The following is a 27,568-nucleotide window of genomic DNA, read 5'->3' as shown; positions in this document are numbered from 1 at the left end:
TGCGGCAATTGCGTTCTTACATCTACGTAGCATTTCCATGTTCTAATCCCATGAGCGCATCCTGTTCCATAGCCGCGTGGTTCTCCCGGTTGCTCTGGCCATACTCGCGCTGCAAACGCAAGCGACTGTTGGGGCTTGGCGGCCTCGGTTTCCTACGGCGCGCCTCCTCCAGAGAAATAGTCGCGTTACTGTACGAGGAGATGACGGGCTGCGAGTGGTCGCGATCGATGGACGCTTTCATCATCGCCTTCATCCACAGCCGTAGGACCGTGGGGTCGTCCATGCTAAAGTAGTGCGTACGCTGGCTTTCATGTACAATTTTGAAGCCGTACTTGCCGGGGTTGGTATGCTCATCCGCAACGAGCTTGTAGCCCTGCATATTGATGTGGCCCTTGACTTTTACCGCGTTGGCATCGCGCAAAATAAACACATCGTGGTCTTTGAGCGCGAGATAGCGCGTGTTCCACGTATTATACCGCTCGCCCTTCTTCTTGATCCAGCCTTGCATGTCAACCGGACCAATCTTGGCAATGACACTCGTCGATATGGTGGGCTGCACCTCTGCATATGCCTTGTCTACACGCATCTTGTCCATGGGCAGCGGCGTCTCGAATCGATTGTTTGAGGTGGGCAGCGAAATTTGCTCTTTCCTGGGGGACGAAAAGACATCTGTGCCGGGATCGCGGGGGGATTTGCGCGCAAAGATGCCGCCCATACTGAGCAGCTGCGAACGACGGCCAGCACTAAATGGCTTGAGAACACTGACACGGTTGGGCGACTTGGCAGGCGTGCTCTGCGTCGCAGGCGGCGCGGCGAGCGTGGGCTGGGGCACGGGCGGCGCAATCCGCGGTTTGCGTTCCATGAGTTGGGCTGGCGTCGTTTGGATAGGCTGGGGCACAGCGGACTGCACCGGGGGAAACGACGGCGTGGAGGGTACCGAAGGAGAGGCAAGCTCGGGCGTATACGAGCGCTGGGCCATGGGCAGCGCTGTTGTGCCGCGTGTGGCTGGCAAATAGGGCACGTTGGCCTGTGCTACAGGCGCCAGGCTCATTGGACTGGCCATGGGCTCGGCCAGGCCACCAAAGTGGGTCTGCACTGGCGGCGCAGACTGCATATGCAGCGGCACAACGCTTGCCAAGCGCTGTGGCTGCATCGTCGGCTCCCACAAAGACGCCGAGGTAGAGTCGCGCGGGATTTCAGGCTCCGGCACGGCAACAGGCGACGACGACGTCGGCGGAGTTTGTAGTGCATCGTACGCGTGTGCTGAAGCTCCTGAGAGAGCACCAAGCTCCTTGATTCCATTCATGAGGTGGAATCGACGGCCAAAGGCAGTGATATCAATTTCTTTCAGAAGGTTGATATCCATGGCAAGCAATGCATCGCCGCTGATTTCATGCTCGGCTAGCTTTTCCAAAATAAACGAGTCGTAGCCTTTGCTTTCGGCCCACGCAACAACTTCTTCTACCGTCCACTGGGTGGGGTCGCTCTTTTTGGTTGTTGGAGGGATACGGGGCAAAGTAGCCAGCGGTGCTACATTGGCCATGGACGGCGCAGCTTCGATGGGCGGTTGCGCTGGGCGCATATCGATGGCTGGGACCACTTCGATGGGGGGAGCAGGTGCAGTGCGCGTCTCCATGGGGAGGGCATACTCTCTCGGGACGGCCGGGACGACGGGCGGAATAACGGGCTCAACAGGCGTCACAGGCGTCACAGGCGTCACAGGCGTCACAGGTGCAACAGGCTCGACAGGCGTCACAGGCGCAGCAGGCTCGACAGTCGTCCCAGGCGCACGAGGCTCAAGCGCATTCGCCATTTCGTCCTCCACGCTCGGTGACAGCTGCCTCCGCGTCGAGGACGTCGGGGAAAAGACAAAACCGCCCGGCAAGGTTCTCGATTCGTCGGGCGTCATGTCAGGCGTGCCAAACTGGCTCCCACGCTCATTGCCTGTCGGCGTCACTGGCACAACAGCCTTGTTGCTGGGCGTACCGATCGTGGCGACGACAACCGCAGAGCGACGCAAAGAGCTTGCATCTACACCACCATCCGTAGGCTGGATAGAATTGTCGATGCTCGGCGCTGCCCACACAGTCTGCGTCGCTTCATACGGGCGCTCCTCGGGAAGCGTATCCATCTGCGAGTTTTTCGCGTGCGTTGGAGGGGGCGTAGCCGATTTAATCACTTCCCCCTCGCCTTCGTCCTCGCTCTCGTCGCTCATTTCGAGGTACGCCAGCGGAGTGACACCAGGCATGCTCCCCATGCTCATATGCGCCCCTGTTACAAAGCTGGGGCGATTCTGCCCATCTTCATACGTATCACGGCCAGTCCAAGGTCCACGCTGTTCCTGGGATGCAAGCATGAGACTCTCACGGGCATTCCTAGCTAGCGCAGCGCGGGCTTTGGCGCGCGCCGCAAAGTTGTGCTCGCCTTCGCGCTCCTCGTCCTCAACATCGCCCTCGGGCGCCGAGGTGTCAGCGGAATGCAGCTCCGTGATCGCATTGTCAATATCTGCCATTGTGGAGCGCATCACACCTTCCTCGTCGGGCGCGGCATCGCTCTGGATCGTTGTGGCAGCCATGGCAACCGTCGGCACAATCGGTGCCTGTTCTCCGGCGCTTTCCGAAACAGCGCTACGCGGCTCCGTATGCACGCTGGAAGCCTGTGCAGCGTTTGCCTCGCGCATCCTTTGTGCGGCGAGCTCGTCATAGGTCGTGTAGGAGAAGGGAAAAAGGCCCGTCTCGCCGCGCGCATTGGTCCCTTGGAACCAGCCATCTCCGTATGCATCGTCTTTCTCGACGACCAAGATGCGCTCTCCTACTTTAAAGCTTACTTCGTCGGGGTTCTCTGCACCAAAATTATAGAGTGCATAGACGTATTCCACCGGCTTCGTGGCCATCGTACAATCGGCCACGTTGGGGTATACGGGGGAAACGATGGCTGGCGGCGGCACTGGGTTCCCGACTACACGTGACTTACGCGCGTGCTATGGAAGGTTTCGCGATCAAATTACAAACTGATAGTTGAGGTCGACGGGGTGCGACGTGCTCATTTGTGGCTTTTGCGAGTATTTCATCGCAAGCGCATCACTGCGGTTAGTGTGTATAGCATACATACCGAGTAGCGTTGAGCAGTTGCAAGTAGGACAGGTTCCTGTACTCGGAGAGGACTTTAATAAACGCCCAGCTCATCGCACCCGTGGCCTTGCCGGCCTCGGTTGCGTCTGCACTCGTTTGGCTGTCTTTGCATCCCGAGAGCATGATGACGTCTGCGCCGGAGGAACGCGTCTGGCGCGTGTACTCCGCGGCGTTGTTGTTCACAGTGGCAGACTTGAACGTGGTAAAAAGGCCCGACACCATGCCACCGATATCACCGCGCGCATAGTTCATCGCCGCACCAAGAATGCCTTTGCCGACATTCACAGATACTTTTGTCTCCTTCACATTGCCCGAGGTGCTGTACACGTAGGGCAGATCCAGCGCGGTACCAGAGTGACACGAGCTGCTGTTAGCGGGAGGAAAACATACTCAAACAGAGCGGTAAGACGGCAGCCAACAGGCAGTGGCCGCACCATTCGCGCGTGCAGTTCCTACGGTCAGTGCAAACGTGTACGTACGTCGTCGGGAATCTGACCGGCGCGGTCATAATCCAACGGCAGGATCGTCTCGTTGTACCCATCCTCCTCATCCGGCTCGACAGCGCGCTCCTGGCCGCCGTGGCCAGAGTAGTGGAAGAAAAGCGCGTCGCCAGGGGCAGCATCGTGCACCAGCCAGTTCATCGCCGCAGTCTTGCGTCAGCACAGCCTGCACATACCATGTTTTCACGCGTCGGCACCGATCGCATATTCACACCAGGCTGATCCGTAAGGATCACCATATCGTCGCGGCTATATCCTCCGAACCGCGCGATAAAGTTGGCCATATTGTGTGCGTCGTTAATACACCCACTCAGCTGACTGCGCTTGCCATTGTAGTTGATCCCAATCAACAATGCCTTGCGCTTACCACGGGGTGGACCCTGCGGCACCATGTCAGGCGTGCCTCGCTGTGAATAGCCATGACCTTGCGGCGCGCCGTTATTCCCGTACATCGCTAGATGCTCAGAGGCAACCGCGGACGTTGGGGTGTTGTCCATCACGTGAGTTCGTTTCCTACCATCGTGACATGGCCAATGCGGCGGAAGCTGCGTCGTTTTACGCGCATTTCCCGCAGCAGCTAGAGGGTGTGTGCAGTGTGCGCCTAACAGAAGCATTACAGAATATTGTGGCGGAGGCAAAGGATACACGCTCTGATCTTGTAGTCGATGCCATTGTCGATGCTCGGAGCACATTGCAAAGCGCCGCGCCTTTTCTTCCTACTTACGACTTGCAGCGCTACGAGCAGACTCTCGGTGCAATCCAGCGGCAGAGAGCGGAGCAGGGAAAAAGCGCGCGGGGTGCATTTCGATTTCGCCGCACAGAGCGCGCTCCACGCCCAGCTGAACAGCCGCGCACCGCAGCACCAGCGTCCGAGCGCAGCGCAGTGCGGCGCGGCTTGCGCTTAGGACAGTCTGATTTTACGCATGACGGCGCGTTGCAGATCACAGAGCTGGATACGTGTATTGTAGATATTGACACGGTTAGCGCCGTGCATATACAGAGCGTCGCGGATTGCGTGCTTCTTCTTGGGCACGTCCAGGGCAGCATTCTAGTGGAAGAGTGCGCACGGTGCGTCGTGGTAGGAAGCGCACAGCAAGTACGCCTCTTTTCGTGCACTGCCCTTGCAGCGCTAATCGATACGCCTAGCACCGTGACTTTGGAGAGGTGCGACCGAATACAGATCGGCGCCCATGTCCGCGACGCGCCGCCGCCAGTGCAAGATTTTAGCGTTGCGTTTGGCGGCGCGAGCAAGCACTGGTCCTATCTTTCTGCGCCACTGCACGAGCGTCTGATGGCCTCGATGGAGCGCTCAGAACAGGCCGTGCAGGACGCCGTGCGCTCGGCGACGCATCTTGTAGTATAAGCAGTAGGGATGTCATTTAGTGTCGAGGACTATGGGATTCCAGCGCCATTCTCCGTTTTTTGCGTTTCTTAAGCTCGCGCCGCGATTTTTTCGCAGACGCTGGCGAGGCAAGCCCCGCAAGTTCCATGTCCACGCTCGCCTCGTCTGCACTGTCAGCACTGTACCGAGGCGCACGGTGCGTACTGACAAGGGCTTCGTACGCGCCGCGCTCTACTCGTTCACCCAGCACGTCTTCATCGTTCGCAAGCAGCGGTTGCATCTTGCGCTTGCGCGCAGTGACAGCATTACGCTTGTCCGGAGAAGTGAGCGCCGCGCGCCTCTCTGATGAAGCACCAAACGATTTCGCCATCGCATCGAGGCCTACAGGCTCGCGCAGGTAAAACAAGAGATACGCGCTGGGGTCGTCCAGTGGACTGCGACTCATTCTTGTGACACACGAGTCGTCCATCCGCATCCATTGACCGTCCGGCGCACGGGTGCTGGCAACGTAATGACCGACGTTGGGGCCGCTCCCAAAGTGGTGCACGACCGCATAGAGTCGGTACTGCTGCGCGGCACCAACCATGCTGAGCGACGCTTCATCCGCGCCTAGACCCTTTGTTCGCTCGCTCATATATTTACCGAGATGCAAGCGTTCTCCAAACGAAACTGCATGGTTGATCTTGTTGCCGAAAATGCCAAAGCGTTTTAAGTGTACCGTGAGTGCAAACGGCGCCGCATCGATGCTGAAGCGTTTGGTCGCATCCACACGCTTCTTGCAATGGTCACATCTGTATTTCTCCGTACCAGAAAGGGATTCGGGTGCAGTAAAAACATCGAGCGCCTGCTTCACGCTGTTAATGCCTTTGCGCACATCCAAACTCAAATCCATGATAGGGTCGTAGGTATCGGAATTGTGACGGCAGCTGTGGCACGTCACACGACTACGCAACCTGCCGCCAAAGGTGCTCTGCACCAAAGTCGTGGACAGCACGGGGTCGTTAAATTTTGGTTTTTCTTTTGCAAAGCATATGCTGGCCTGCTGCATTGCCTCGAGGAGCAAGCGCAGGTATTCATGAGCGTCTTCTTGCCGTCCGGGCCGCAGCGGCTTTGCAAACTTGCGCAAATTGTTGATAAACTGTGACGGCGCAGTCGCCGCTGGGTGCGCTCCATTTTGCCAAGCACGCTCAAAAAATTCTTTTAACGCGGCAACAGCGTTGAACATGCTGGAAAATTTCACCGCTTGCTTCGGCGTATGCGGGATGCCGTACCGGCCTAGCAAAACAGGCAGGCTTTGCGTCAGCATCGCTGTAGCGAGCGGCGGCGTGTGCAGCAATGCTTGCATCACGCTGTTCATGTAGCACGTGTTGCCACGATTGTACAGGCCAGCAGCGTGCATTTGCGTGCGTGGGAACCGCGCAAAGAGTTTGGGTGTGTACAGCGGAGCAACGCTGCCTGTGGCACACTCCTGCTCCTGCTCCTGCTCCTCCTGCTCTTCCTCGTCTGCATTGGTATATGAGGGCCGCGCACGCTCGCGCTCTCTTGGCTCGGTGTCATTCACTACCTCGTACTTGGCTGCACGTGCCGCTTCCACAGTCATCCCCGCACGCAGCTCATCGCGCTGTGATCCGACAAAGCGCACCGGGTCGTCCAGGAGCGATTTCAGCAGTGCGCCGGGCTTAATCACATCGTCAGCGCTTACTTCGTGCGTGCGCTTCGACTTGGATACCTGTGTACGTGCTCCCGATGTCCTGTTACCGCTCGCCGCGCCTTTTCCGCGGGCGTAGTGCACCACTTGGGCCATTCCACACAACCTCGTCTTTCGCAGCTACTCGCCGCGCCTTATTTTTTTCCGATTTTTTACGCGCACATCGGGCGAAACTTGTCATGCTGACTCAGCGTGCGCCGCGCTTGGACCAAGACGCTGGCGCGCTTGTACGCCTCTGCAGATATGGGTAGGTCTTTTCAAAGGTGCATCGCTCACGCTAGATCCATCGCTACAAAAGGCGCTCTTTGATCGTGTGTATGACCGCCGCAAGGCGGCTGCTTTGGAGCTCGAGCGTCAGGTCCGCGACTGCATGGCAAAGAATGACCGCACGCGCGTGTTCCAAATTATCGAGCAACTGTGCACATTCCTGACCAGTCCCGAGAAGAATGCAAACGCACGCAACGGGGGGCTGATTGGGCTTGCTGGTGTGAGTATTGCATTGGGGCAGGAGATGGCGGGCCACTTGGGTACATTTATCGTGCCCGTCCTCGGGTGCTTCCAAGATCCCGACGCCAAGACGCGGTACTTTGCATGCGAAAGCTTTTACAACATTTCCAAAGTGTGCAAAGGGGAGATTCTCATTTATTTTAACGATATTTTTGTCGTGCTCGCCAAACTAGCAGCCGACACAGAAGTATCTGTGAAGAACGGTGCCGAACTACTAGACCGCTTGTTCAAAGACATTGTGACTGATTTTGCGCCCCATTACGTCTCTGTGTACCAAAATGTGCCGCAGATTCGGGCAAAGCAGGATAAGGAGCAAGGGATTTTGGGTGGCGAGAACGAGTTTAGTCTTGCGCGAGAAAAGGCAGCCAACGAGCGCCACATGGACGAGCTGCATCTGCAGACCGAAGAGCGAAACAAGGCGATGAACAAGGCATTTTCGCTCGCACGTTTTGTGCCGTTGCTGGCAGCGCACATGAAGGTCATAAATCCGCTCACGCGCAATTACCTCGTCGGATGGATCACTGTATTTGACGCTGTGCCGGACCTGCAGCTGGTCATGTACCTTCCTTTCTTTTTGCAATACCTTTTCGAGTACCTGAGCGATCCCAATACCGATGTGCGCGTTGCAACTGCTGAAGCACTGACCAACTTTCTGCACGAGATCCGCGTTGCTGCGGAGCACGGAAATGCGCTGCCATTGTCCGCAAAAAATACGGAGTACGAGCGCCCGGATGATCCGGACGACGATAAACTCCTTTTGGTGCACACGAATGCGATGCGTATCGAATACGTGGACATCTTCGAGATTCTTTTGGAGCAAATTTCGAGCCCGGACCAAGAGACAAAAGCCACCACACTGGAATGGATCACCGAGTTTTTGCAGCTCGTGCCGCAGCTCGTAGTTCCTTTCACGCCGCGCTTGATTCTCGTCATCTTGCCGTACCTTGCACAGCCTATACCGGCGATTCGGAACGCAGCGACCGAGTCGAATGCACAGCTTCTTCACGCGGTGGAGATGATGGACACTGCAGAAGGAAGTTCACACCCTGGCTTCGACTCGTTTGCCACGATCAATGCGCTCAAGCAGCATTTGCACGACGAGAACGACAGAACGCGCCTGAATGCGCTAGAATGGCTTACGATGCTTCACGCAAAAAGCCCATCCAAGCTGCTTACGATGGAAGATGGCAGCGTTTCTTTCTTGCTGAGCGTGCTGTCCGATCCCTCTGAGGAGGTTGTACTCTGTGATTTGCATCTTCTCACACAGATTTGTAGCGCTTTCGACGAGCGCCACTTTCAGCGGTTTATCCAAGATCTTCTGGAGCTCTTCCACACTGACACACACCTGCTCGAGAAGTGGGGAAGCATGATTATTCGCCAGCTGTGCATCGAGATGGACACGGAGCGCGTGTTTTGCACGCTGGCTTCTTCGTTAGAAGCAAGTCTTGATCTCGAATTTGTGGGGCTCATGGTCCAGAATTTGAACATGATCCTTGTGGCAGCTCCAGAGCTGTCCTCGCTTCGACACCGGCTGCGTACGCTGGACGAGAAGAAGAACCAAACGCTCTTTACTGGCCTCTTCCACTGCTGGTGCCACAATGCCATTTCTGCGTTTTGTCTCTGTCTCTTGACGCAGTCGTATGAGCACGCCTACAACCTGCTGCGCATTATCGGCGAGATGGATATCACGCTCGCAATGCTCATTCAGATTGATAAACTCGTGCAGCTGATTGAGTCGCCCATCTTCACATCCCTACGCCTGCACCTCTTGGAGCCCACCATGTACCCATACTTGTTCAAATGCTTGTATGGGCTCATGATGCTCCTCCCTCAAAGCTCTGCATTTGCCACGCTGCGGAATAGATTGCACGCTGTGAATGGCGTGGGATGTATCAAAGATCCAGAGGCGCGCACTAGACCCAAGCCGAACAGCGCGCAGCTTCCATGGGACGAGCTCTTTGCGCACTTTTGCGAGGTGCAAAAGCGGTACGAAACCATCCGCGAGCAACAAATTGCGCAGACCACCGCACGCTTCGAGCAGAGCTCGTTAAGCAGCGAGGTGCAGCGCGAGTCGACGCCGACGTCAGAACCACAGACGGCCGTGTCGCGTTTGCGCCGCCGTGCGAACGAATCCATGTATCGCGGCTTGAGTCCGCTGCGCAGCGCTACAGCGCCGCTTTCTAGTGCAGCGATCGACGAGCTCTCTGTGAGTCGCGAATGGGGCAATGTAAAAGAAACTAGAGGCTAGAGTTCGCGGATATAGGAAAGTAATGCGTGGATAATGTCCTTTTTGCGCATCCCACCATGCGCTGCATCAACAGCAACCATGGCGTCTTGCCCGGTCAAATCATGGTATTCCTGGAGCACGTCGAGTATGCTGGAAAATGTAAGGTTCCCACGCTTCAGCAGCATGCGAATGTGCGAATGGGCACCGTCATCCTCCATCGCGAGCCATGCAAGGATATAGTCGATGAGCTGCAGCGAATAGAGCCCGGATTCCATACGGCGCAGGTACAAAAGTTCCGCCTGGTCCGTCGCATCGAGGCCTTGTTCCGCCCAGATCCGCTTTTCTTGCGCCGCGCTACGGTCCAATACAGCGAGGCGGTGCAATGTAGCGTCACGCAGTTCCATGAGGCGGTCCAATTTTGCAAACTGCTGCTCGACAAATTTCGCCAAGACGCGGATGCGCGGCAAGGAGTCGGATGCAAGGTTGTGCAACAGGGATGCAAAGATACCAAGTATGTGCTCCATATCTTGTGTGCTGGTCGCATGGTGTTTGTGCTTGCCCGCAGCCTCGGTCGGCAGCATAAAAATGGGAAAGAGGTATTTAAGGCCCAGGGCCTGGACCAAACGCTCACACGACGCTACACCATAAGCTCCGCCGAGGGCATGGTCAAGCAGTTTGATTGCACGTAGCCGTGCCTGCTTCTTATCGCGCAAGATAAGCACCATGAGCTCGATCCCTTCGTCGTCCAAGAATTGCTTCTTGTTCGCGTCGTACAGCAGTGCAGAGCACAGCGCGTCGAAGCAATTCTCCATAAACTCGGTCTCTTCTTCGTCCGTCGGATCGCGTTTGCGAAATGGTGCAATGGTTCTGAGCAGCGCATCGACCCCGCCTTGCTCGCCAAATGCGGCGCGGTTCGGTGTGTTGTCATGCAGGAGAATGGCAAGCAGTTCACCGGCATACGCCTTATTCTGATCAAAATGACTCGCTTGGATCCGTTCCATAAGCCATGGTAGGATGGATGTGGTACTCACAAGCTCTTCCGAGGCGTCGGGCTGCAGCGCAACCACATTCTCCAAGAGGCTGAGCGTGTAGTATACGCCCTGGAAATCGCTCTCGTAGTTTGCCAGCGCTGCAACATCGTCCGCGGATGGCCGCCGGTCATGAAAGCGCGACAAGTTCGAGACAAGCAGCGCCAGGCCTTGGCTCTCTCGCACGGTGCGCACAAGCAAATGCATCGCGTCCACCCCGGAGAGTTTCGCGTCGCCGGCCAGATCCTCGTCGAGCACGTCGCCATCGGTGAGCTCCTCAAGAACATGAATAGCAGCTCCCGCAATATCTGCATTCTCGTGCGACAGCAGCTCCAACACGCTCCCTACCCCATTTAAGCGGACAAATTCGGGATAGAGTCGTGCATAGTCGGTCGTGAGCACCACCAACGCACGCAGCTCCGCATCCAAGTCCGCTTCCGAGCCAATAAACCGCTGCGGATTATCCGGGTATTTCAAACGCATTTCCTGGTTCTTGCTAATCGTCTTTTCCAGCTGCAAGAGCTGCTTGCGCAGCTCGGTAAGCTGCGTACTGTTGTCCTGCACTGCCTCTGCGCCCTGCCCGCCGTCGCGGTTCATTATTTCCAAAATTTGCTGCTGCTCGTCTGTAAGACCACCACCAAAAAATCTGCCTTCCTCGTCGTCGTCCTCAAAGTAGTCGGCATTGTCGGACGCAAATTGTGGGCCTTCTTCGTCTTCGTCGTCTACACGCGCACGTTTGCTCCCATTATCGTCTGCAAGGGGGGGCTCTTTAATCGCATCCAGCGGCCTTCCAGCAGGTGCATTCCATTTACGTTTGTTCACCGACGCGGAGGATACGCTGGGAAGATTAAACAGCTTCCCTACATCCATCGTGCCTGGGCGTTGGCGAAAGCGCGTTGCGTTGGGGAAATAACCGAAAAGGGGCGTGCAGCTTTTCTCCACACGACGATGAGTGCGGCGCAGCACGACGCAAACGGCGATCCGTACGCGCCTTTTTATTACTGGGACGCGCTGAAGGCCAACTGGGAGTTTGACTATGAGGCATATTATAAGACCTATGGATACCCTTCCGCTGCACAAGGCACGTCGTCAAAGCCTGTGACAAACAGCAATGATCTCGCACAACAAGAGCAACAGGCTGCGATTTACGATTACGACCCGCATCGGTCTGCACGACTCATGCAGGAAAATAAGGTCGGCACGCTGAAACCGGGAGAGTCGCGCAAGACGGTGCTGCGCCGCGCGGCGGGGAAGCTGTGGGAGGACCAAACGTTATTACAGTGGGACCCAAACCACAAGCGACTCTTTGTCGGCGACCTTGGCAACGACGTGACAGACGATATGCTGACCAAGGCGTTTGAGAAATACACAACCTTTTCGAAAGCGCGCGTAGTCCGCCAGCGTGGCGACGGCAAGAGCAAGGGGTATGGGTTTGTTGCGTTCGCGGACCCCGAAGACTTTTTGCGCGCGTGGAAGGAGATGGACGGCAAGTATATTGGCTCGCGCCCCTGTCGTCTCAAGAAGGCAAACGAGCATGTTGCGCCCGTTTCCATCGGAGCTCGTAAAGACAAGATTCTTGCCGCGAACGCTAAATACGATCATTATCTTGCCAAAGGCAAGACTGGCGGCACAGTAGGCCGCACGCTACGGCGAAATGGAGGTATCGGCAAGCCGTATGGGAAAAAATAGTTGCTATGGATAGAAGCGTGTTTCCAAGTGCTACGCAGCTAACACTTAAATCTTCATCTCTTTGAGACCGTCCTTCCAGAAGACAAAGTACGGGGTCACACCGTCCTCGCGGTAGTTAAGGAGGGCAACCATACTGTCGGGGTTCATCGACTCACCGGTGTAGAACTCCCAGTCCTTGAAGCTGGCGACGACTTTTTTGGCGAACTCGGCGGCCTTCTTCTCGAAGATGGGCACACGGTCGGGGTTGTTCTCCTGGAGCTCCTGCTTAATCGTCTTCATGTAGCCCTGTATGTCAGAACTCGACGCGACAACATACCTTGAGGTACGTGAGATACGACTTTTTGTCGAACGACGTGGGCTGCAGGCGGAAGGTGTGGACAAGGTCGATGGCCTGCTCAGCACCGTTTTCAAGAGCCTCAGCTTGCTCCTCAGCGGAGGGGTTGCCACCAATGTCGACCTCACCGTCCTGCACAGTAATAACTTTGGCGTCAACCTCGTACACAACGTCGTCAATTTCTTTCCTACACGCGTTAGCCATCGTCGCGAAAAAATAATTACGCACATCTTGTAGCCATCAGAAACCATCTCATCGCCGCAAATTTTGTCTGTGAAAAGCTGCATAGTTAGCTTGACCCAATCGACACGACATACCTTCATGGCGGCAAAAAATCCTTTTGGTGGGTGAGAGACTCGTATGCAGCGCTGAAATGTACTTTTTTCCTTGCAAATGAATGCACCAGCGCGACTCGGCCGGATAGGGCCATTCGCGCTCGCTGCACGTGGACCGTCCAAAAAAGCCCCAGAGCCCGACCGCGATGCAGTCGACAAGTCGCGACAGCGCGACTAGCACTTGGCCGTGGACCAGTGCAGGCCAAGGCACGACATTAGCGGCTGAGGAAACTGAGGAAACGGGTTTGTTTACCTACTTTTCGAATGGTCTATCCGGCTACGTACCGCTCCGCAGCGCAGATCGCTCGAACGAGGAGGAGGCGTACCTGAGCCTAAGTCATTGGGAGCGTTTTTTGGGATTCCTCATGTGCATTGCAGGTAGTGGTGTATGCTTCCTTTTTTCGTTCATCTTCCTTACTCCGCCGATTCTGGCGCTGAAGCCGCACAAGTTTGCTTTGGCGTTCACACTGGGCAGTATATTGTTCATGGTCGGGTACGTGCTCTTTTTGCTACTCACCGCAGCTTTGCTGTACTCTCTGGGCCTATGGCGCATTTTCGTCACTTGACGAGCCCCGAACGATTGCCGTTCTCTATCGCGTACGTGCTTTCCCGCCACTGACCGCAGCTATATCTCGTCCATGATTGGCACGCTGTATTTCGCGCTTGGGCCGCAATGGCGCCTCGTCACGTTCCTTTTTGCCATTATCCAGATCGTGGCATTGCTCTTTTATCTTGCAGCGTACTTCCCTGGTGGTATGTATCTGCCTACATTTCTGACACGCAGGCGTCACGACACTGCGTTACGCAGGCACACTCTTTACTAGAGGTAGTAGCCTTTTACCCATCTAGGCATGTATAGAAGCACATTTTTGCAATGATTGGTATTGCTTTCCTAACCGCACGGCTCTATCGCGCCACGCAATTAGTGGTGTGCCTCGACCTTGACGTCGGCCTGGAGCTCTTCGAGGTAGGCGTTAATGTCTTGACTCTCGGAAGTAGACTCCCCTGTATTGGCTGTGGGCTGTGCAGCGTCAGGCTGCTGCTTGACGTAGGCCTCGAGCTGCGAAGAGAGCTCGGCAGAAGACGGCGCCGACGGCGCTTCGGGATTAGGCGCCGAAGGGAACTCGCGCACGTTTCCCTGGTGTGCGTTTGGGTCCTGCTTGTAAGTCTACTGCAGTGCATCACCTACCTTGGTCGGCGGCTTGTACGACTTGAGCTCGCGCAAGTACAAGTCCTTGATCAGGTCTGTTGTTAGTCGCTTTACAAGGAAAATACACACCCTTGCGGACAGCAGAGGTGGACAGCGTGCGCATGCTGGACACGCGCACCTACCTATTAGATTTCGGAATCTCACGTATACGTACCGACTGCATGGAGCGTTGGGCAATGGCAGCAAGCATGATCAAGATCGTTGCAGGAGACAGCAGCCAGTCCGGCGCGGTCTGTTCGGCCGGGCGCGGCCGGGCGCGGACACACGTGACATGGCCCGCGCGCACAACGCGGGGCCCGCCGCAAGGTTTCCCATCCCCCATGCTTGCTCTTCGCTTGAACACACCCACACTGCGTGCTACTGCCAACCGTACTATTGGTGCTATCCGTATGTACACAGACGGCCCTAGTGGTGGTTCCGGCTCTGTTGCTCAGGACAAGTCCTGGAAGAACCGTGAGCAGGCGGAAGAGAACATGTACGTTCTCCGCCAGGAGCAAGAGAAGCTCCGCAAGAGTACGTGTTGCGTATTGCAAGCTAATGACAGTGCGCGAAACTGCTGAGAAGCAGCAAAAAGTTGTTGACGACGTACGTGCGCGACATGACTAACGTGCAGCTCAGTAAGAAGGATTCCAAGTAATTCTGTAGAAGCAACGACCTTGCCGCCTGCTTGGTACCCAGCTATGGGTTATTGCAATGCTATGCATGTTAAAACCTCTCACTTGGTGTTGCTAGCGCGCATGTCGCTTGCTATCACATACAGCGATAGTCTGCACTTTCAAATTGCTACTCTGTACATTTTCTATACGATGCCAGCCGCTTCATCGAGCAGGCGATCGTATGCCGTATTCACGTCCACGACCATCCCGTTGGCAAGTAGCCATCGTGCGTACCGTCGAATGATTTGCACATCGCTTTTTTCCACCGTCGCTGCGCCTTTGGTGCCGAGCCGTGCGGAGAGAAGCGTGTCCAAATTGCCCACGACAAAAAGCTGGCGTTGCGCGCGCGTGAGTGCGACATTCATTCGTCTTGAATCCGCAAGGAACCCCACGTATCCACCTCGCTGCACAGTGAGTGAAGCCAGTGTATTGGCGGTTTCTTCTGCAGGGTGCATCAGCGCGGAATGTAGCGCAGCGGAGCCGCAGAATGTGCCTCCGCCCGCTTTGACGGTGGAAAAGAGCATCACCGGCTTTTCCCGCCCCTCGAACCCATCGACTGTGTGCACTTCAATGTCGGCCATCTCGGCAACCCTCGTGGGATCAGCCAGTGCGAGTGTTTGCATCGCGTGTTCGCTTAGGTTTGGCACCGCACACTCTTTCGGCAACGCACCCGCCGCCAACATGTGCTGCAAGAGCCGGACTTGTGCCTCGTACGGTGTGACAATGCCGATGTGTGCGCCGCGCAATCCTGGATTTTGGTATAAGAGATCGCACGATAAGGCGAGAACAATGTCCGCTTGCGGAACATTGTAAGGTGAAACGCTGCCGTGCATGCCAGCAAGCCCAGGCGCAGTGCTCGGCTCGACAGGCGCATGTGCAACAAAGGTCAGAGGAAGACTCTTGCCGTCTGCACCGCGCGCCGCAAACATACTTTCATACGGCGTCAGTGCCGAGGTAGTCGCCGCATTCCGCAGTGCGTTTGCGTAGAACGCCGCGTTCGGGAAGCACGACAAGGTTGGATGCATGCGGAATTGTTCTTCCAGCATGACGGAAGGAATCTCTGGGCGCTCTGCTGCGTCCGGATGCCTGGCCTCGCGCGTTCCCTGATAAATCAGACGCTCGAACAGACTTGTCGACATGCCTTTTGTGCGCGCTTCAGTGCTCCGCAAGACCGGCGGCAGCTGTCGATGGTCGCCAATGAGCCCCAGCTGGGCACATCCCTTCATGAGGGGAATGAGCGCGACGGGCTCAGTTGCCATGCTGCCTTCGTCAATAAACACAATGGGAAAGTCAATCATGTCGAGCTTGCGCGAACTGGCGCTGAGTGCGGTAGAGCATACCACGTCGGCGGTGTGCAGAATATCTGCATACATACGGCTGCGCACCATGTGGTTCTTGGCGATACAGCGGCCAATGCGGCGCCGCGTATGTTGGCTCTGCTGGCGGATGTCGGCTACATGCGGAGACACATGCGTTGCACTGTCCTCGCGCAGCGCCGCCTTCAGCCTGTCCTCTAACTCTGCGCGCTTTGCGCGCAAGGACTTGAGCAGTGCGTCTGTTTCTTTCAGCACGGCTTGCTTTGGATGGCGTGCAAGGTGTGCTTCCAGCGTGTGCTCCTGGAGTGTTTCGCGCACCGCTGCAGTAGAGCCTACTCGCACGGGGATGAGCCCCTTTTTTAGGCACCCCTCGGCCAAATTGTCCACGGCGACATTGGTGTGCGCCGCAAGCAAAATGGGCTGCGGGACTTGAAAATGCTGCTTGAGCAGCGAGACGGCGCTGACGAGCGTGCGTGTTTTGCCCGTTCCAGGCGGACCTTGGACCAAGCTCAGGCGTTCGCGCAGCATCATTGCCACCGCCATTGTTTGGCTTTCGTTGAGACCAAGATCGGGGTCGCCATCAATCTTGATCGCGTTGCGCTTTGCGTAGCGCTCGTACCACGACCGAATGCGCCAATCGTCGGCAAACAGCCCAGGCCTGGATTCTTGCATGGCTACAGGGAGCAGCATATCGCGCAATGGCGTTCCGGCAAGCGAATAGCTGCGCATCGGCGTGCTCACACGGGCGATATCGTCGGGGTCGTACACGAGCGCATCGAGCGCTGCTTCCATGCGGTCGTATGCGACATCGCTCTGGCCCTTGTCCAGGCGCCACGAGTCGATTTTGTCAGGGTCAATGTGCTCAAATGCCTCGCTCACACGCACGCAAATCTGCGTGCTGCTTGTATCCACTACTTCTGCACTCACGCGCTGGGGCGTTTCTCGTTTCGGCTGCGACTTGGATGCTGGCTCGACGCGGTCGAGCAGGCGCAGTGAGAGGTGCCGCTCTTCTTGCTGCGCTTTGGACCACTCGCCAGTCGCGTTGCTCGGCATGAGGTCCACGACATGGCCAGGCAGAAACTTTAGCGGCGGGAGACGCCGCGCGCCGGGCAATTTAAACACAGCGACCTTGGATCCATAGTACCGCTCCGTCTGCCAGTAGCCCAAAAGCCCGTCCAACGCAATTCCAAGCGCAGACAGCTCGCTCATCGGTCGCTCGCGCTGCTCGATAAGCTCGAGTTCCTGCTGCTGGCGCTCCAAAGAGAGCATTTCGCGCCACGCATTTTGGTAGCGCCGCGCAGCGATGGTCAGTGCAACGTCGGGAGAATGTGTCTTGCGCGCTCCAAGCGCTTCTTGCGCCGCACGGTGCGCTACGCGCAGTCGCAGCGAAAGCGAAGGCGCGCGGCGGCGTGCGACCCACGCGGCAGGGTCCCAACGCTGCCCTAGAATGTGGGTGCCTGGCCGGCCATGCATCCCGATGCCTTGCTGCGATGCTGCAATGGAGCGCCAGTCGTATACATCATGCACACCGCGCTTTGGCCGCGGCATAGTTTGCATTTGCGGCCTAGGTTGGGGTGCAAAGAGTTGCAGCGCTGGCGGCGGCGGTGTCGCTGGCGACTCCGCTTCGTTCGCGAGCGCGGCCAGATCCATAATAAAACCATTTGAGTATGCATCGTCGGGCAGCGGTTCTACGGCGTGCTCGTCAGCATATACTTGCTTGTCCGTATCCCACGCCAACGTCGGCCCTTGGCGCGGCGGCGGTTGCATGGGCGGCGATGGCGGCTGCCACGCCCTGTTCAGCGCCGGCTCACGCTCATGATGCACTGCATGCACACTATGCCTACTTTTAAATGTGCGGTGCTGCACCGCACGCCCAGCGTGCAGCTGGATGCGCCCCACGGCAATGCGCATCGTCGCGAAAAGAGCTGGCGACGCGGCGACGCGTCTATCGGGAATGTATATCGGGACATCGGGTATGTAACGGGGTATTGCTATATCGCCAACTCGCGCACTGGCGGCGCTTTTTCGGGGGTGGGCGAGCGTGCATTTTTGCGGCGCTGGGCGCGCGTCACACGGACGGGCTGCAAAGCCGTCTTGTTCCTTTTTTGGTGGGGGCACTCCGGGCACAGTTCCAGCAGCTGTGCGCTGTGAGCGAGTTGTGTGCCTGTGCCGTCGCTCGAGGCGGGCGACGCGCTGTGTGCGGGCGAAGTGCTGCCAGAATGCTCGCGCGCGTCGCACTGGATAAGCTCTTCCACCACAAGCTCCCAGTCGCCAAGCTCCTGCAGGAGCCGGCGCACTGTCGAGCGTGGGTGGCCCGGGGCGCTCAGCATGACCAGCTGCTCGTCCTTGTTGTTCACTTCGAACGCGGATGTGCTTGGATCAGGGATGCACGGGAGACCCGTATGGGGACCATGTATACTCCGTAGCGAGCTGTAGTGTTCCCAATTATGGTACGCAATGTGCAGCGGACCTACACTTTCGAGCGGCTCCACATACGAGCCGTTGGACAGAGCCAGACGCTTGCGCCGGCGCGTGCGCGGTCCGACTTGGGCGTGTGCCGCGGAATGCTCTTCTGCGTGCTCTTCAAGCGCAACCTTTCTCGCCCATTCACGCTTCCTGCGCGCGCGTTGGGCCGCGGCGGTTTCGTCGCCACACGCGACGACATACACGAGGCCGGGCTGCACGATCCGTATATTTTTCTCTTTTAAATGCGCGAATGCAGAAAGCTCGAGATGGCCACCATAGGTGCCGAGCTCGCGCATGGTCGCGACATACGCGTCAAACGGCCCTGTCTCGACAAAGCCTGCATACTTATCGGGGTACCTTTCGAGCTGCGTACATGTCTTTGTGAGCTTTTTTGCGACACATACCTCCTCACGCAGCTGAGCATGGTGCGACGGCGTGCCGTACAGCTGGTCGCTGAGCGCACGAAACAAACAATTGCCGTCGCCGGTAGTGTCCGCGGCATACAGCCCCATCGCCTTGAGCTGAACAGAGAGATCCTGCTCCGTCTGTTCTGGGTCCACGATCGGCTACGGTAAGTGTGGTGCACACGCACCTGAGCCCGCCCGCGCCGCCGACTGCGCTGCGCCGCTTCTTTCCGCGCCATGAAACAAGGGGAGAAGCAGCGTGGAGAAACGCGTCACGTGGAATCCAACACGACGCGTTACGCCACCATGCAGGAAGCGGCGCTCGATGCGCTCTTGCCGCAAGAGACGCCGCAGCTGGTGCGCCTGCGCACGATGGTGAATGATGGACTGGTCATGCTGCGCAGCAAAGGCCACTGGGACGCGCCGCCGCAGGACTCGTGCCTCGATCGAGCGGCGCTGGACTGGGAAGGGCGCACCTTGACGTGGAAACGCGGCGCTACCATCGTGCAGACGTACACATTTACAGAGCCCATTTGCGCTGCATGTACGGCGTGGATGGAACACAATGGGAGCAAGATAGAAAGCGCACTGTGTATTTTTCTGGAGCGCTCGGCGCTGTTTTATTTTCCGCGGCTGGGCGAAGAGTACGTGCAGCCATTGTATTTCCGTCTTGCAAGCGTCTTTCCACTCAGCGTAGGGCTCATGCTTTTGCGTGAGCGCGAGCCGGAAGACTCGAATGGGCAGCTCGACGCTGCGCACGAGGCGGCGCCGCTGCCTTCGGCGTTTTACTTGCGCAACGTATTCGACGACCTCACGGGGTGGGTCGAGGCGCGTCGGATCACTACATCGGAGAGTATATCTACATTGCACGGCGTGCACACACCGTTTCCGCATCCCGATGAGCGCGTCGTGTACGCCTGCGGCTCCGAATGCGCCTTTCCCATCCTTGTGACGGCCAACATTAGCACCGCGCGCCTTCGTGTATATGCCTACGTATGTGCCTCGGAGCCATTTCCACGCACCGCTGACGAGCCGTTCTGGGAGCAACGCAAAGCGCGCCGCTCGAGCGCGCCGCTCGCGCACCGCCGTTCGCGCCGCAGCAGCGGCCGAGCCGAGCCACGCAGCGATTTACACGTCATCAGCGAACTGGCTCCGTATCCCCGCGCCGATGCGCTTGTAGGCTTGGACGCGGAACTCGGGGAGCGCCGCGCATCTGCAGCATTTCCCCGCAACACGCGGCAGCGCAGGTCGTCGCTGCCCGCACACACGCCGCCGCCCGAGGAGGAGATCGCCCCGTTTGACGATTTTGTCCACGCACACGCCGCCGTGGCACTCCTTGACGAGATTCACGCGCCTGCACTCGCGTCCGGGATCGATGCAGCGCAGGTGCACTGCTTCTTATGCGCAGCACGCGGCACGACGTATTTGTACATTGGCCTCCCTGCCACGAGCCTCTATTGCCGCCGTTTGGACGCGCATCGGAGGGGCGATGCCATGGAGTGGATTGCTGCTGTGCCGCACGAGGTGGATGCGGTCGTGAGCGCAAACAAGGCGCGTGCCGTGCATGTGCTGGGGCAGGCTGCCATGGTGCTTGCGACGCCCGCGCCGTGCCTTGTCCTGGGGCCGCCGACAAAACGCGTCGCGCGCATTCCTTTGCTGTGTGCATTTGACGACGTGCAATGGGACAAACTCGATATCGAGCCGCAAGAGCCGCTTGCGAGGCACCTGGTGCACACGCTTCTCGCGACGCTCCCTGCGGATGACAGCAGCGCGCTCTTGCGCGCGTGCGCTATAGAAACAGGTCTGGAGAATGGGTATGCAGCGCGACTGCTCACTTGGCCGTTCGTGCAGCGCCTTTTGGGCGTCTCGGTCCACGCACCCCCGCTCGATCCGTTTCTTGCCGACGTGCTGAACGAGCCATGCGAAATTGCGTACGAGCCGTGCACGCCGCTCGTTGCGCCTGCGCCTCTTGCGCTTGTCTTGCACTTTCTCGCGATGGACGCGATGGTAGATCTGGAGCGGCGCGCGCACCTCGCCCATCTCTTGCCCATTCTTCAAAGTCTTTTGACCGCGCTTGGATGGGGCACCTGGGCTGATTTCTGGGCGCGGCGCTTTCCCGACGTGCGTGCAGCGACGCATGCCGCTGCCGAACGTGTGCGGCCGCCCGACGTGTATGAAATTGTGCACGCATGTCTTGAAGGACGCGCCGCATCGCTCGATACCGTCTATGCGCAATGTGCCTCGCAGTCTGGCGTCGTGCCCACCAGTATTGCGCGGTGGTGTACGTGGAGCGCACAGCTCCTCGAGCTCTACAGTACGCTCGGCAACGCTGCGCTTGGCGCTGACTCTGCGCGGCGCGTCGTGCAAACGCTGCTCGACGTGCATTGGGGCCATGCACAGCTGGCCAAGCTTCCTGCGGGACTTGCGCTCCCTTTCGAGGAAGCGCTCCGCACCGTGCAGCTTAATCCCCCGCGCGACTGGCACCACGAAGCGTACAAGCTGTTGCGGCGCGACGATGCGTCTGTACAAGCGTCGCACGCGCCCGCCGAAGCGCACGTTCCTACGAAGCTCTACCGCACGCTCCCCGACCACGAGCTCGATCCTCTCTCTGCACAGCTTTTCCCGAAAGACTATCGACTGTGCGAAGTTGCGCGCATGCTGCAGACGACGAGGCCGAACAGTGCCATGGTGCACCACGACGAGGACCGCGACGAGCCGGAGTTTCAAGCGGAAGTGTTTGCGCAAGGGCGAGCGCTTGCAGAGCGTACCATGGCGCAGTGCATTGGCCGCGGCATGTTTCGCATGGCTTCGCACGCGCTGCGGTCGACGGTGACGTGGCACGCGCCGCGCCTCTGCTTGGCGCTGCGCACCTTTCCCGGCGGCGGCCTCCTTGATGATCTGTACGTGGGCGATGCCAGCGAGCTTGCCTGGCCAGAGTTTCACAATGGCGTTGCATCCGCACTGGAAATGGCCGTGCACATCGATACCAGGATCGAAAGCAACTGGATCTTTGCACACACCACGGCCCACAACGATCCCAACCGCCACGCTGGATTTTTGCTGGGCCTGGGCCTGCATGGCCATCTGAAAGGGCTCGGTAGAGTGCATGCGTACCGCTACTTGACGCCGCGGCACGAGCTCACCACCATCGGGCTGGTGCTTGGCCTCGCGGCATCGTTCTTGGGCACTGCCGATCCTGCCGCGCGGCAGGTCATGGCCGTGCAAATCACCGCGTTTTTGCCGAGCGGCAGTGTTCCGCTGCACTTTGATACTCTCACGCAAGCAGCTGGCTTGCTTGGGATGGGCCTTGTCTTTTGTGCCACCGACCACCGCTGGACTGCGGAGAAGTTAGTCGAGGAGCTATGCTCGCCGCATCTCGACGCCGAGGCGAGCAGCGCGATGCACGACGTGTACGCAACCAGTGCAGGCCTTGCTTTGGGGTTCGTATTTCTTGCACGCGGGCGGCGCACCGATATGGAGAGCCCGTCGGACGCAAAGCTTTTGGCACAGCTGCGCAAGCTTGTTCTGGGAGGGGGCGAGCGCATCCCAGCGAACAACCGTGCGTCTCTCGCCGCTGTCCTCGCCATTGCACTTATTTTCTTGCGCAGCGGCCGGCAGGACGTGGCAGAGCTGCTGGCGCCGCCGGCGAGTCGCGCACACTTGGACCACATTCGCCCGGACCTTTTGCTGTTTCGCACACTTGCGCGCTGCCTCGTCTTGTGGGACACGATCGCGCCGCACGAGGCATTCTTTTCAGGGACACTTGCGCCTTGCATGCACGGAAATCCGCTCGATATGGGGTACGCCGAGCAGCTGGGATGGTACAATATGCGCGCAGGCGCATGCCTTGCGCTTAGCCTGCGCTTTGCCGGCACTGCAGATGCACAGACGCGGTCCGTGCTCCTCCGGCAGCTCGAGTACTACGTCGATAGCGTTCCTGCACCTGGCCACCGCGCGCGGTACTCGGACAGAATTGTACACGCCGCGCGCGAGACGCTCCGCGACGTGCTGCACGTAGCGCTGGCGACTGTGATGGCCGGCACGGGCGACGTGGACCTCTTGCGTCTCTATCGCATGGCACACGGCGAAGCAAAGCGCTCGTACGGCGGGCATATGGCAACGCACATGGCGTTGGGCCTCTTGTTCCTGGGAGGCTGCCGTTTTACGCTAGGCCGCAGCGACGTTGCGATTGCAGCGATGCTCACCGCCTTTTTGCCGCGCTATCCATCCACGCCGTCCGAGAATTACGCACACCTCCAAGCAGCACGCCATCTCTACATCCTTGCCCTCGATCCGCGCCTCTTGGTGGGGCGCGACGTGCGCAGCGGCGATACCTGTTTTCTCCCGGTACGTGTGCACGGCAAGGCGCGATGCAAGCTCGAGGCGCCGGCGCTGCTGCCGCCTTTGGTCGAGATCGAGGCGATTGAGAGCGTGAGCAGGCGGTACTGGCCGGCGGCGTTGCAGGTGCAGGATATCTTGCACGAAACGCGCGAGGCGCGCCACATTCATTGGTTCCACGTCCAGCGCCGCACAGGCTACCTGAGCTACTTGGACGATCCGCACGGCCAGCGCAGCATCTTTGCGCGCTCGCGTGGCTGGGCGGCGCATCCGTTCAGCGCAGGCACGCGCCAAGAGGCCCACGCCGTCTTGCGCGATTTGCGTGAGCTGGTGCACCACTTTGAGACCGCGCCGCAGTATGCAGCGCTCGTGCGCTTGGTTTGTGCGCACGGACAGCACCCATTTTCCGTGTTTTGTGCGGCGGTGCTAATGGACACGCTCACAAAAGATACACCAGCGCTGAGCCGCATATTCTTTGCGTTCTGGGCGGGCCTCGCGCGCGGGCAAGAAGGAAACGATGGCGCATTGTTCCTCGCAGATTTGGCGTTTTTGGACGCGTACTACAAATGCGACGCGGATGCACGGCTCAGGGAACACCGCGAGGCACTCTTGGAGCCGGCAGTGCTTGCGAGCGTGCAGAGCACCGCACACGCCAAGGCGCACGGCGAGGTGGACGCGTACTTGGACGGGAGCAACGCAGCACTTTCGAGGAGCGTGGCGTACCGTTTGGCGGCCCTCGGCGCGCCATTGCAAGCAGATTTGCAGGACGTACGCGCCAAGTTTCAGAGCACGCCGCGCACGGTTGCTGTTGACGTGCTGCGCCAGGTCGTGTGCCGCACGGTGCGCGGCGTGCGCAGCGAGGCGCTTGTGCGTGCATTGACAAAAGCATGGTAAATAGCTACATTAGAAATGAATGCCCTGCTCGTGGAATGCCGCGAGCAGCGCAAGGAGATCGTCTACGTCCAGTTTCGCCGCACGGCACTCGGCCATATCGAGGCGCTGAAGAATTTCGTCGATTTTCGCGGCAAAGGGCACGGCGGGGTCCATGGGGGCATTGTGCTCGGCGCACCACGTCTTCCAATTCGCCTCCAACATGTCCACCACGCCGCGCGCGCCAAAGAAGCACGCACGCAGCATTTTATTCCTGCGCGAAAATACAATGCGCGTAAGTCCGTCAAACTCTTCAAAGCGCACGGCAGGAGGGGGATTGAGGGGGACAATGCGCACGACGCTGCTGTCGACTTGGGGCGGCGGGCGGAAGGAGCCGCGCGCGACTTTCATGATATGATCGACTTTCGCATACAGCTGCACGTTTGCCGAAAGGCGGCCCCACAAAGGCGAGCCGGGGCGCGCGACAAGGCGCATCGCAAACTCGCGCTGGAACATGAGGATTGCACAACGAAAGAGAGGGCGGTGGGACAGCAGCTTGAATACGAGCGGCGATGAGATCTGGTATGGCGTGTTGCTGATGACCACGTCAAAGTACGGCAGATCCGTCTTGCATACGTCGCCTAGCACAATGTCCAACTTGCGTTGCACGGGTCTGTGGTGAGTGAGCGTCGTACGTACGTTCCTTGGACACGCTTGGTAAGCTCAGCGGCCATGCGGGGGTCCATCTCGACTACAACCACATGCTTCGCTTTTTCCAGTATGCGCACGGTCAAATTTCCCGTACCGGGACCGACTTCCAGGACAACGTCGGTTGGTTTCAAGTTGGCCTTGTCTACAATGCCTTGGGCGACCAAGGGGTTCTTTAGGATATGCTGGCCAAACTTTTCCGTATTAAATATGGGATTCTTTGTCGTCAAACTTGTGTTTTGCTGGGTACGGGGGCTCGCATTCACCGCCTGCGTCCGCGCGCTCGTCACTTTGTTCGACACTGCGCGTGGCATGGTGCGGCGAGCAAACCAAAAAAAAACAGCGGCCTCCACGCACAAAAAATGGGCCGCACTGGGAATTGAACCCAGGACCTCTCGCAATTGAGAATATTGTGATTCACCCAAAGCGAGAATCATGCTACTAGACCATACGGCCGGCAAACTAATAGCGCTGCGCATTTGTGCAACTATCAAGAGTCACGCTTGCTTACCGCAGCGTCGCGCATCGTCCACCTGTTTTTCCATCCCTCCACCGCGCGGATGAGCAGACCCGGCTATTTCGGGAGCGCCCGTAAAGGTACGTGTGCAAGTGCATGCGGCTAACATACAGGCGAGGTCTACGAGCTTCGTGCCGACTGTACGTGGGATTTGCGCGGCTAACCATGCAGTAAATAGCGAATATCGCGATCGGCGCAAAGATGGCATCAAGCGCGTGATTGCCAACATGACGGTCGGAAAAGACGTGAGCGGACTCTTCCCCGACGTGCTAAAAAACATGCAGACGGATGACATCGAACAAAAGAAATTGGTTTATTTGTACCTGATCAACTATGCCAAGACCCAGCCCGAGCTCGTCATTCTCGCAGTCAACACGTTTGTCAAGGATGCAGAGGACAGCAATGCGCTCATTCGCGCACTTGCAATCCGCACAATGGGCTGCCTACGTGCCGAAAAGATTATCGACTACCTTCCCGATCCGCTGAACCGCTGCCTCGCGGACGACAATCCGTACGTGCGCAAGACAGCTGTGATTTGCGTTGCAAAGCTCTTCAATTTGAAGCCGGAACTCGCAATGGAGGGGGGATTTGTCGACAGGCTCAAAGAAATGATTACTGACAACAATCCCATGGTCGTTGCGAACGCCGTTGCGGCGCTCAACGACATCCTCCAGACCGCAGAGGAAATGCAGATCCACGAGCTGCAAATGACGCTGCTTGACTCGGCAGTGCTCATGAAACTGCTTGTAGCGCTGAATGAGTGCACCGAATGGGGGCGTATTGTCATTTTGAATACGCTCGCGGCTTACCGGAGCGCGGATGAGCGCGAGGCGGAACATGTTTGCGAGCGTGTCTTGCCCCAGTTCCAGCACGCAAATGGTGCAGTTGTACTCGGCGCGGTAAAGGTCATCTTGCTGCACATGGAAGCCACAGGGAAACCTGAGCTTGTCCAGCAGCTGATCCGAAAAATGGCACCGCCGCTCGTTACGCTGGTGTCGTCTGCGCCAGAAGTGCAGTGGGTTGCGCTGCGCAACATTAATCTGATTCTCCAAAAGTACCCCGAAGTTCTTTCCAACGAGCTCCGCATCTTTTTCTGCAAGTACAACGACCCGCCGTACGTGAAAGCAGAAAAAATCGACGTGATGATCAAGCTCGCCAAGGAGGACAATGTCGACATGCTCCTGAGCGAGCTGAAAGAGTACGCGTCGGAAGTGGACGTCGACTTTGTCCGCCGCACAATTCGCGCGATTGGACAATGTGCCATTGCGATCGAAGGCGCCGCAGAGCGCTGTGTATATGTACTGCTGGAACTCATTGGCTCGCGTGTGAGCTACGTGGTGCAAGAAGCGACGGTCGTCGTGAAGGATATTTTCCGCAAGTACCCCAACCAATACACACGCATCATTCCCTCGCTCTGTGCGAACCTTGAAGACATTGACGAGTCGGACGCAAAAGCCTCGCTGGTGTGGATCATCGGCGAGTACGCAGAAAAGATTGACAATTCCGGCGAGCAGCTCGCCGTGTGCTTGCAAGAATTCACCGACGACGTTACGGCCGTCCAGTTCCAGACATTGTCCGCGATTGTGAAGCTTTTCTTAAAGAAGCCAGACTCGGAGCTCGCCCAACGACTGGTTCAAGAGGTGCTGGAAAAGGCGACGAAAGAGTGCGATAACGCCGACTTGCGCGACCGCGCCTACGTTTACTGGCGCCTCTTGTCGAGCAGCGATACAGACGCTGCCGGCTCGGTGGTCCTTGCGCCTGTTCCACCCATCTCGATGCCCCCGACTAGTGTTCCGCGCGCCTTGTTGAACGAACTCATTCACGAATTGTCCCTGCTGTCGAGTGTGTATCATAAGCCTGCCTCGTCATTCATTGGTCAAGGGCGTATGAGCATGCAGAGCCTCCAGGCGGCGGTCCATGCGAACAACGAAGATGCCGAGCGCTCGAAAGCAATTGCGACGGTCGCGCAGGGCCAGCACAGTGAAAATTTGCTCGACTTTGGCGACGAGGATGCGTCTGTAGCCTCGACGCAGGCGCAGGGCGCAGCGGCACAGAGCTTGGGCGACTTGTTGGGCAACGATGCGTTTGCGCCGGTAGCGGCACAAGCCGAGGCAAAGACGACGGACACAATGCACAACTTGATGGGCATGTTTGGCACGGACGCGCCCAATGCGCCCGCACAGTCAAAGCAAGACGATCTTCTCGGTCTTTTCTAGTGAATCTATAGATAGCAGCGCTTGGCACGCTGCTGCACCGACCATGAGAGAAATGCGGCAACGTCC

The 27,568-nt window shown here is 58.0% G+C and overlaps 15 protein-coding genes and 1 non-coding gene across 16 annotated transcripts; 7 read left to right on the top strand and 9 right to left on the bottom strand.

The window, feature by feature from the left end:
• Nucleotides 1-22: 22 nt before the first annotated feature.
• Nucleotides 23-4,083, bottom strand: MCA1 (Ca(2+)-dependent cysteine protease; the record flags this gene model as incomplete). Its single annotated transcript, XM_056207297.1, has 6 exons — nt 23-2,881; nt 3,008-3,083; nt 3,112-3,495; nt 3,522-3,583; nt 3,611-3,781; nt 3,808-4,083. The coding sequence occupies 6 exons, from the start codon at nt 4,081-4,083 to the stop codon at nt 23-25; spliced, it is 3,828 nt and encodes a 1,275-aa protein (XP_056063272.1).
• A 74-nt stretch (nt 4,084-4,157) lies between these two features.
• Nucleotides 4,158-4,994, top strand: MVES1_002467 (uncharacterized protein; the record flags this gene model as incomplete). The annotated part of the gene is made up of 1 exon (XM_056207296.1): nt 4,158-4,994. The coding sequence occupies one exon, from the start codon at nt 4,158-4,160 to the stop codon at nt 4,992-4,994; it is 837 nt and encodes a 278-aa protein (XP_056063271.1).
• Nucleotides 4,995-5,010: 16 nt separating this feature from the next.
• On the bottom strand, nt 5,011-6,777 carry MVES1_002466 (ubiquitinyl hydrolase 1; the record flags this gene model as incomplete). The annotated part of the gene is made up of 1 exon (XM_056207295.1): nt 5,011-6,777. One exon carries the CDS (start codon nt 6,775-6,777, stop codon nt 5,011-5,013), a length of 1,767 nt encoding a protein of 588 aa, XP_056063270.1.
• An 83-nt stretch (nt 6,778-6,860) lies between these two features.
• MVES1_002465 (uncharacterized protein) lies at nt 6,861-9,398 on the top strand (the record flags this gene model as incomplete). Its single annotated transcript, XM_056207294.1, has 3 exons — nt 6,861-6,908; nt 6,980-9,338; nt 9,373-9,398. 3 exons carry the CDS (start codon nt 6,861-6,863, stop codon nt 9,396-9,398), a joined length of 2,433 nt encoding a protein of 810 aa, XP_056063269.1.
• A 34-nt stretch (nt 9,399-9,432) lies between these two features.
• Nucleotides 9,433-11,313, bottom strand: MVES1_002464 (uncharacterized protein; the record flags this gene model as incomplete). The annotated part of the gene is made up of 1 exon (XM_056207293.1): nt 9,433-11,313. The coding sequence occupies one exon, from the start codon at nt 11,311-11,313 to the stop codon at nt 9,433-9,435; it is 1,881 nt and encodes a 626-aa protein (XP_056063268.1).
• A 78-nt stretch (nt 11,314-11,391) lies between these two features.
• On the top strand, nt 11,392-12,132 carry MVES1_002463 (uncharacterized protein; the record flags this gene model as incomplete). Its single annotated transcript, XM_056207292.1, has 1 exon — nt 11,392-12,132. The coding sequence occupies one exon, from the start codon at nt 11,392-11,394 to the stop codon at nt 12,130-12,132; it is 741 nt and encodes a 246-aa protein (XP_056063267.1).
• A 45-nt stretch (nt 12,133-12,177) lies between these two features.
• MVES1_002462 (uncharacterized protein) lies at nt 12,178-12,670 on the bottom strand (the record flags this gene model as incomplete). Its single annotated transcript, XM_056207291.1, has 2 exons — nt 12,178-12,417; nt 12,449-12,670. The coding sequence occupies 2 exons, from the start codon at nt 12,668-12,670 to the stop codon at nt 12,178-12,180; spliced, it is 462 nt and encodes a 153-aa protein (XP_056063266.1).
• A 277-nt stretch (nt 12,671-12,947) lies between these two features.
• MVES1_002461 (uncharacterized protein) lies at nt 12,948-13,650 on the top strand (the record flags this gene model as incomplete). Its single annotated transcript, XM_056207290.1, has 4 exons — nt 12,948-13,294; nt 13,324-13,398; nt 13,427-13,554; nt 13,586-13,650. 4 exons carry the CDS (start codon nt 12,948-12,950, stop codon nt 13,648-13,650), a joined length of 615 nt encoding a protein of 204 aa, XP_056063265.1.
• A 73-nt stretch (nt 13,651-13,723) lies between these two features.
• Nucleotides 13,724-14,114, bottom strand: MVES1_002460 (uncharacterized protein; the record flags this gene model as incomplete). Its single annotated transcript, XM_056207289.1, has 3 exons — nt 13,724-13,939; nt 13,991-14,046; nt 14,081-14,114. 3 exons carry the CDS (start codon nt 14,112-14,114, stop codon nt 13,724-13,726), a joined length of 306 nt encoding a protein of 101 aa, XP_056063264.1.
• A 217-nt stretch (nt 14,115-14,331) lies between these two features.
• Nucleotides 14,332-14,617, top strand: MVES1_002459 (uncharacterized protein; the record flags this gene model as incomplete). The annotated part of the gene is made up of 3 exons (XM_056207288.1): nt 14,332-14,380; nt 14,411-14,524; nt 14,556-14,617. 3 exons carry the CDS (start codon nt 14,332-14,334, stop codon nt 14,615-14,617), a joined length of 225 nt encoding a protein of 74 aa, XP_056063263.1.
• A 193-nt stretch (nt 14,618-14,810) lies between these two features.
• Nucleotides 14,811-17,894, bottom strand: MVES1_002458 (uncharacterized protein; the record flags this gene model as incomplete). Its single annotated transcript, XM_056207287.1, has 1 exon — nt 14,811-17,894. The coding sequence occupies one exon, from the start codon at nt 17,892-17,894 to the stop codon at nt 14,811-14,813; it is 3,084 nt and encodes a 1,027-aa protein (XP_056063262.1).
• Nucleotides 17,895-17,974: 80 nt separating this feature from the next.
• On the bottom strand, nt 17,975-19,092 carry MVES1_002457 (ubiquitinyl hydrolase 1; the record flags this gene model as incomplete). The annotated part of the gene is made up of 2 exons (XM_056207286.1): nt 17,975-19,015; nt 19,042-19,092. 2 exons carry the CDS (start codon nt 19,090-19,092, stop codon nt 17,975-17,977), a joined length of 1,092 nt encoding a protein of 363 aa, XP_056063261.1.
• A 67-nt stretch (nt 19,093-19,159) lies between these two features.
• Nucleotides 19,160-24,085, top strand: APC1 (Anaphase-promoting complex subunit 1; the record flags this gene model as incomplete). The annotated part of the gene is made up of 1 exon (XM_056207285.1): nt 19,160-24,085. One exon carries the CDS (start codon nt 19,160-19,162, stop codon nt 24,083-24,085), a length of 4,926 nt encoding a protein of 1,641 aa, XP_056063260.1.
• A 9-nt stretch (nt 24,086-24,094) lies between these two features.
• On the bottom strand, nt 24,095-25,083 carry DIM1 (18S rRNA (adenine(1779)-N(6)/adenine(1780)-N(6))-dimethyltransferase; the record flags this gene model as incomplete). Its single annotated transcript, XM_056207284.1, has 2 exons — nt 24,095-24,734; nt 24,761-25,083. 2 exons carry the CDS (start codon nt 25,081-25,083, stop codon nt 24,095-24,097), a joined length of 963 nt encoding a protein of 320 aa, XP_056063259.1.
• A 50-nt stretch (nt 25,084-25,133) lies between these two features.
• Nucleotides 25,134-25,225, bottom strand: MVES1_002454. Its single transcript has one exon. It is a non-coding gene; the product is annotated as a tRNA-Pro (tRNA).
• A 104-nt stretch (nt 25,226-25,329) lies between these two features.
• On the top strand, nt 25,330-27,502 carry APL2 (beta-adaptin; the record flags this gene model as incomplete). The annotated part of the gene is made up of 3 exons (XM_056207283.1): nt 25,330-25,366; nt 25,400-25,426; nt 25,458-27,502. The coding sequence occupies 3 exons, from the start codon at nt 25,330-25,332 to the stop codon at nt 27,500-27,502; spliced, it is 2,109 nt and encodes a 702-aa protein (XP_056063258.1).
• Between the last annotated feature and the right edge of the window lie 66 nt (nt 27,503-27,568).

Source organism: Malassezia vespertilionis, chromosome 5 (genome assembly GCF_029542925.1).
Source record: "Malassezia vespertilionis chromosome 5, complete sequence".
NCBI classification, from domain to species: domain Eukaryota; kingdom Fungi; phylum Basidiomycota; class Malasseziomycetes; order Malasseziales; family Malasseziaceae; genus Malassezia; species Malassezia vespertilionis.
This window is presented reverse-complemented; position numbering and strand designations above follow the sequence as displayed.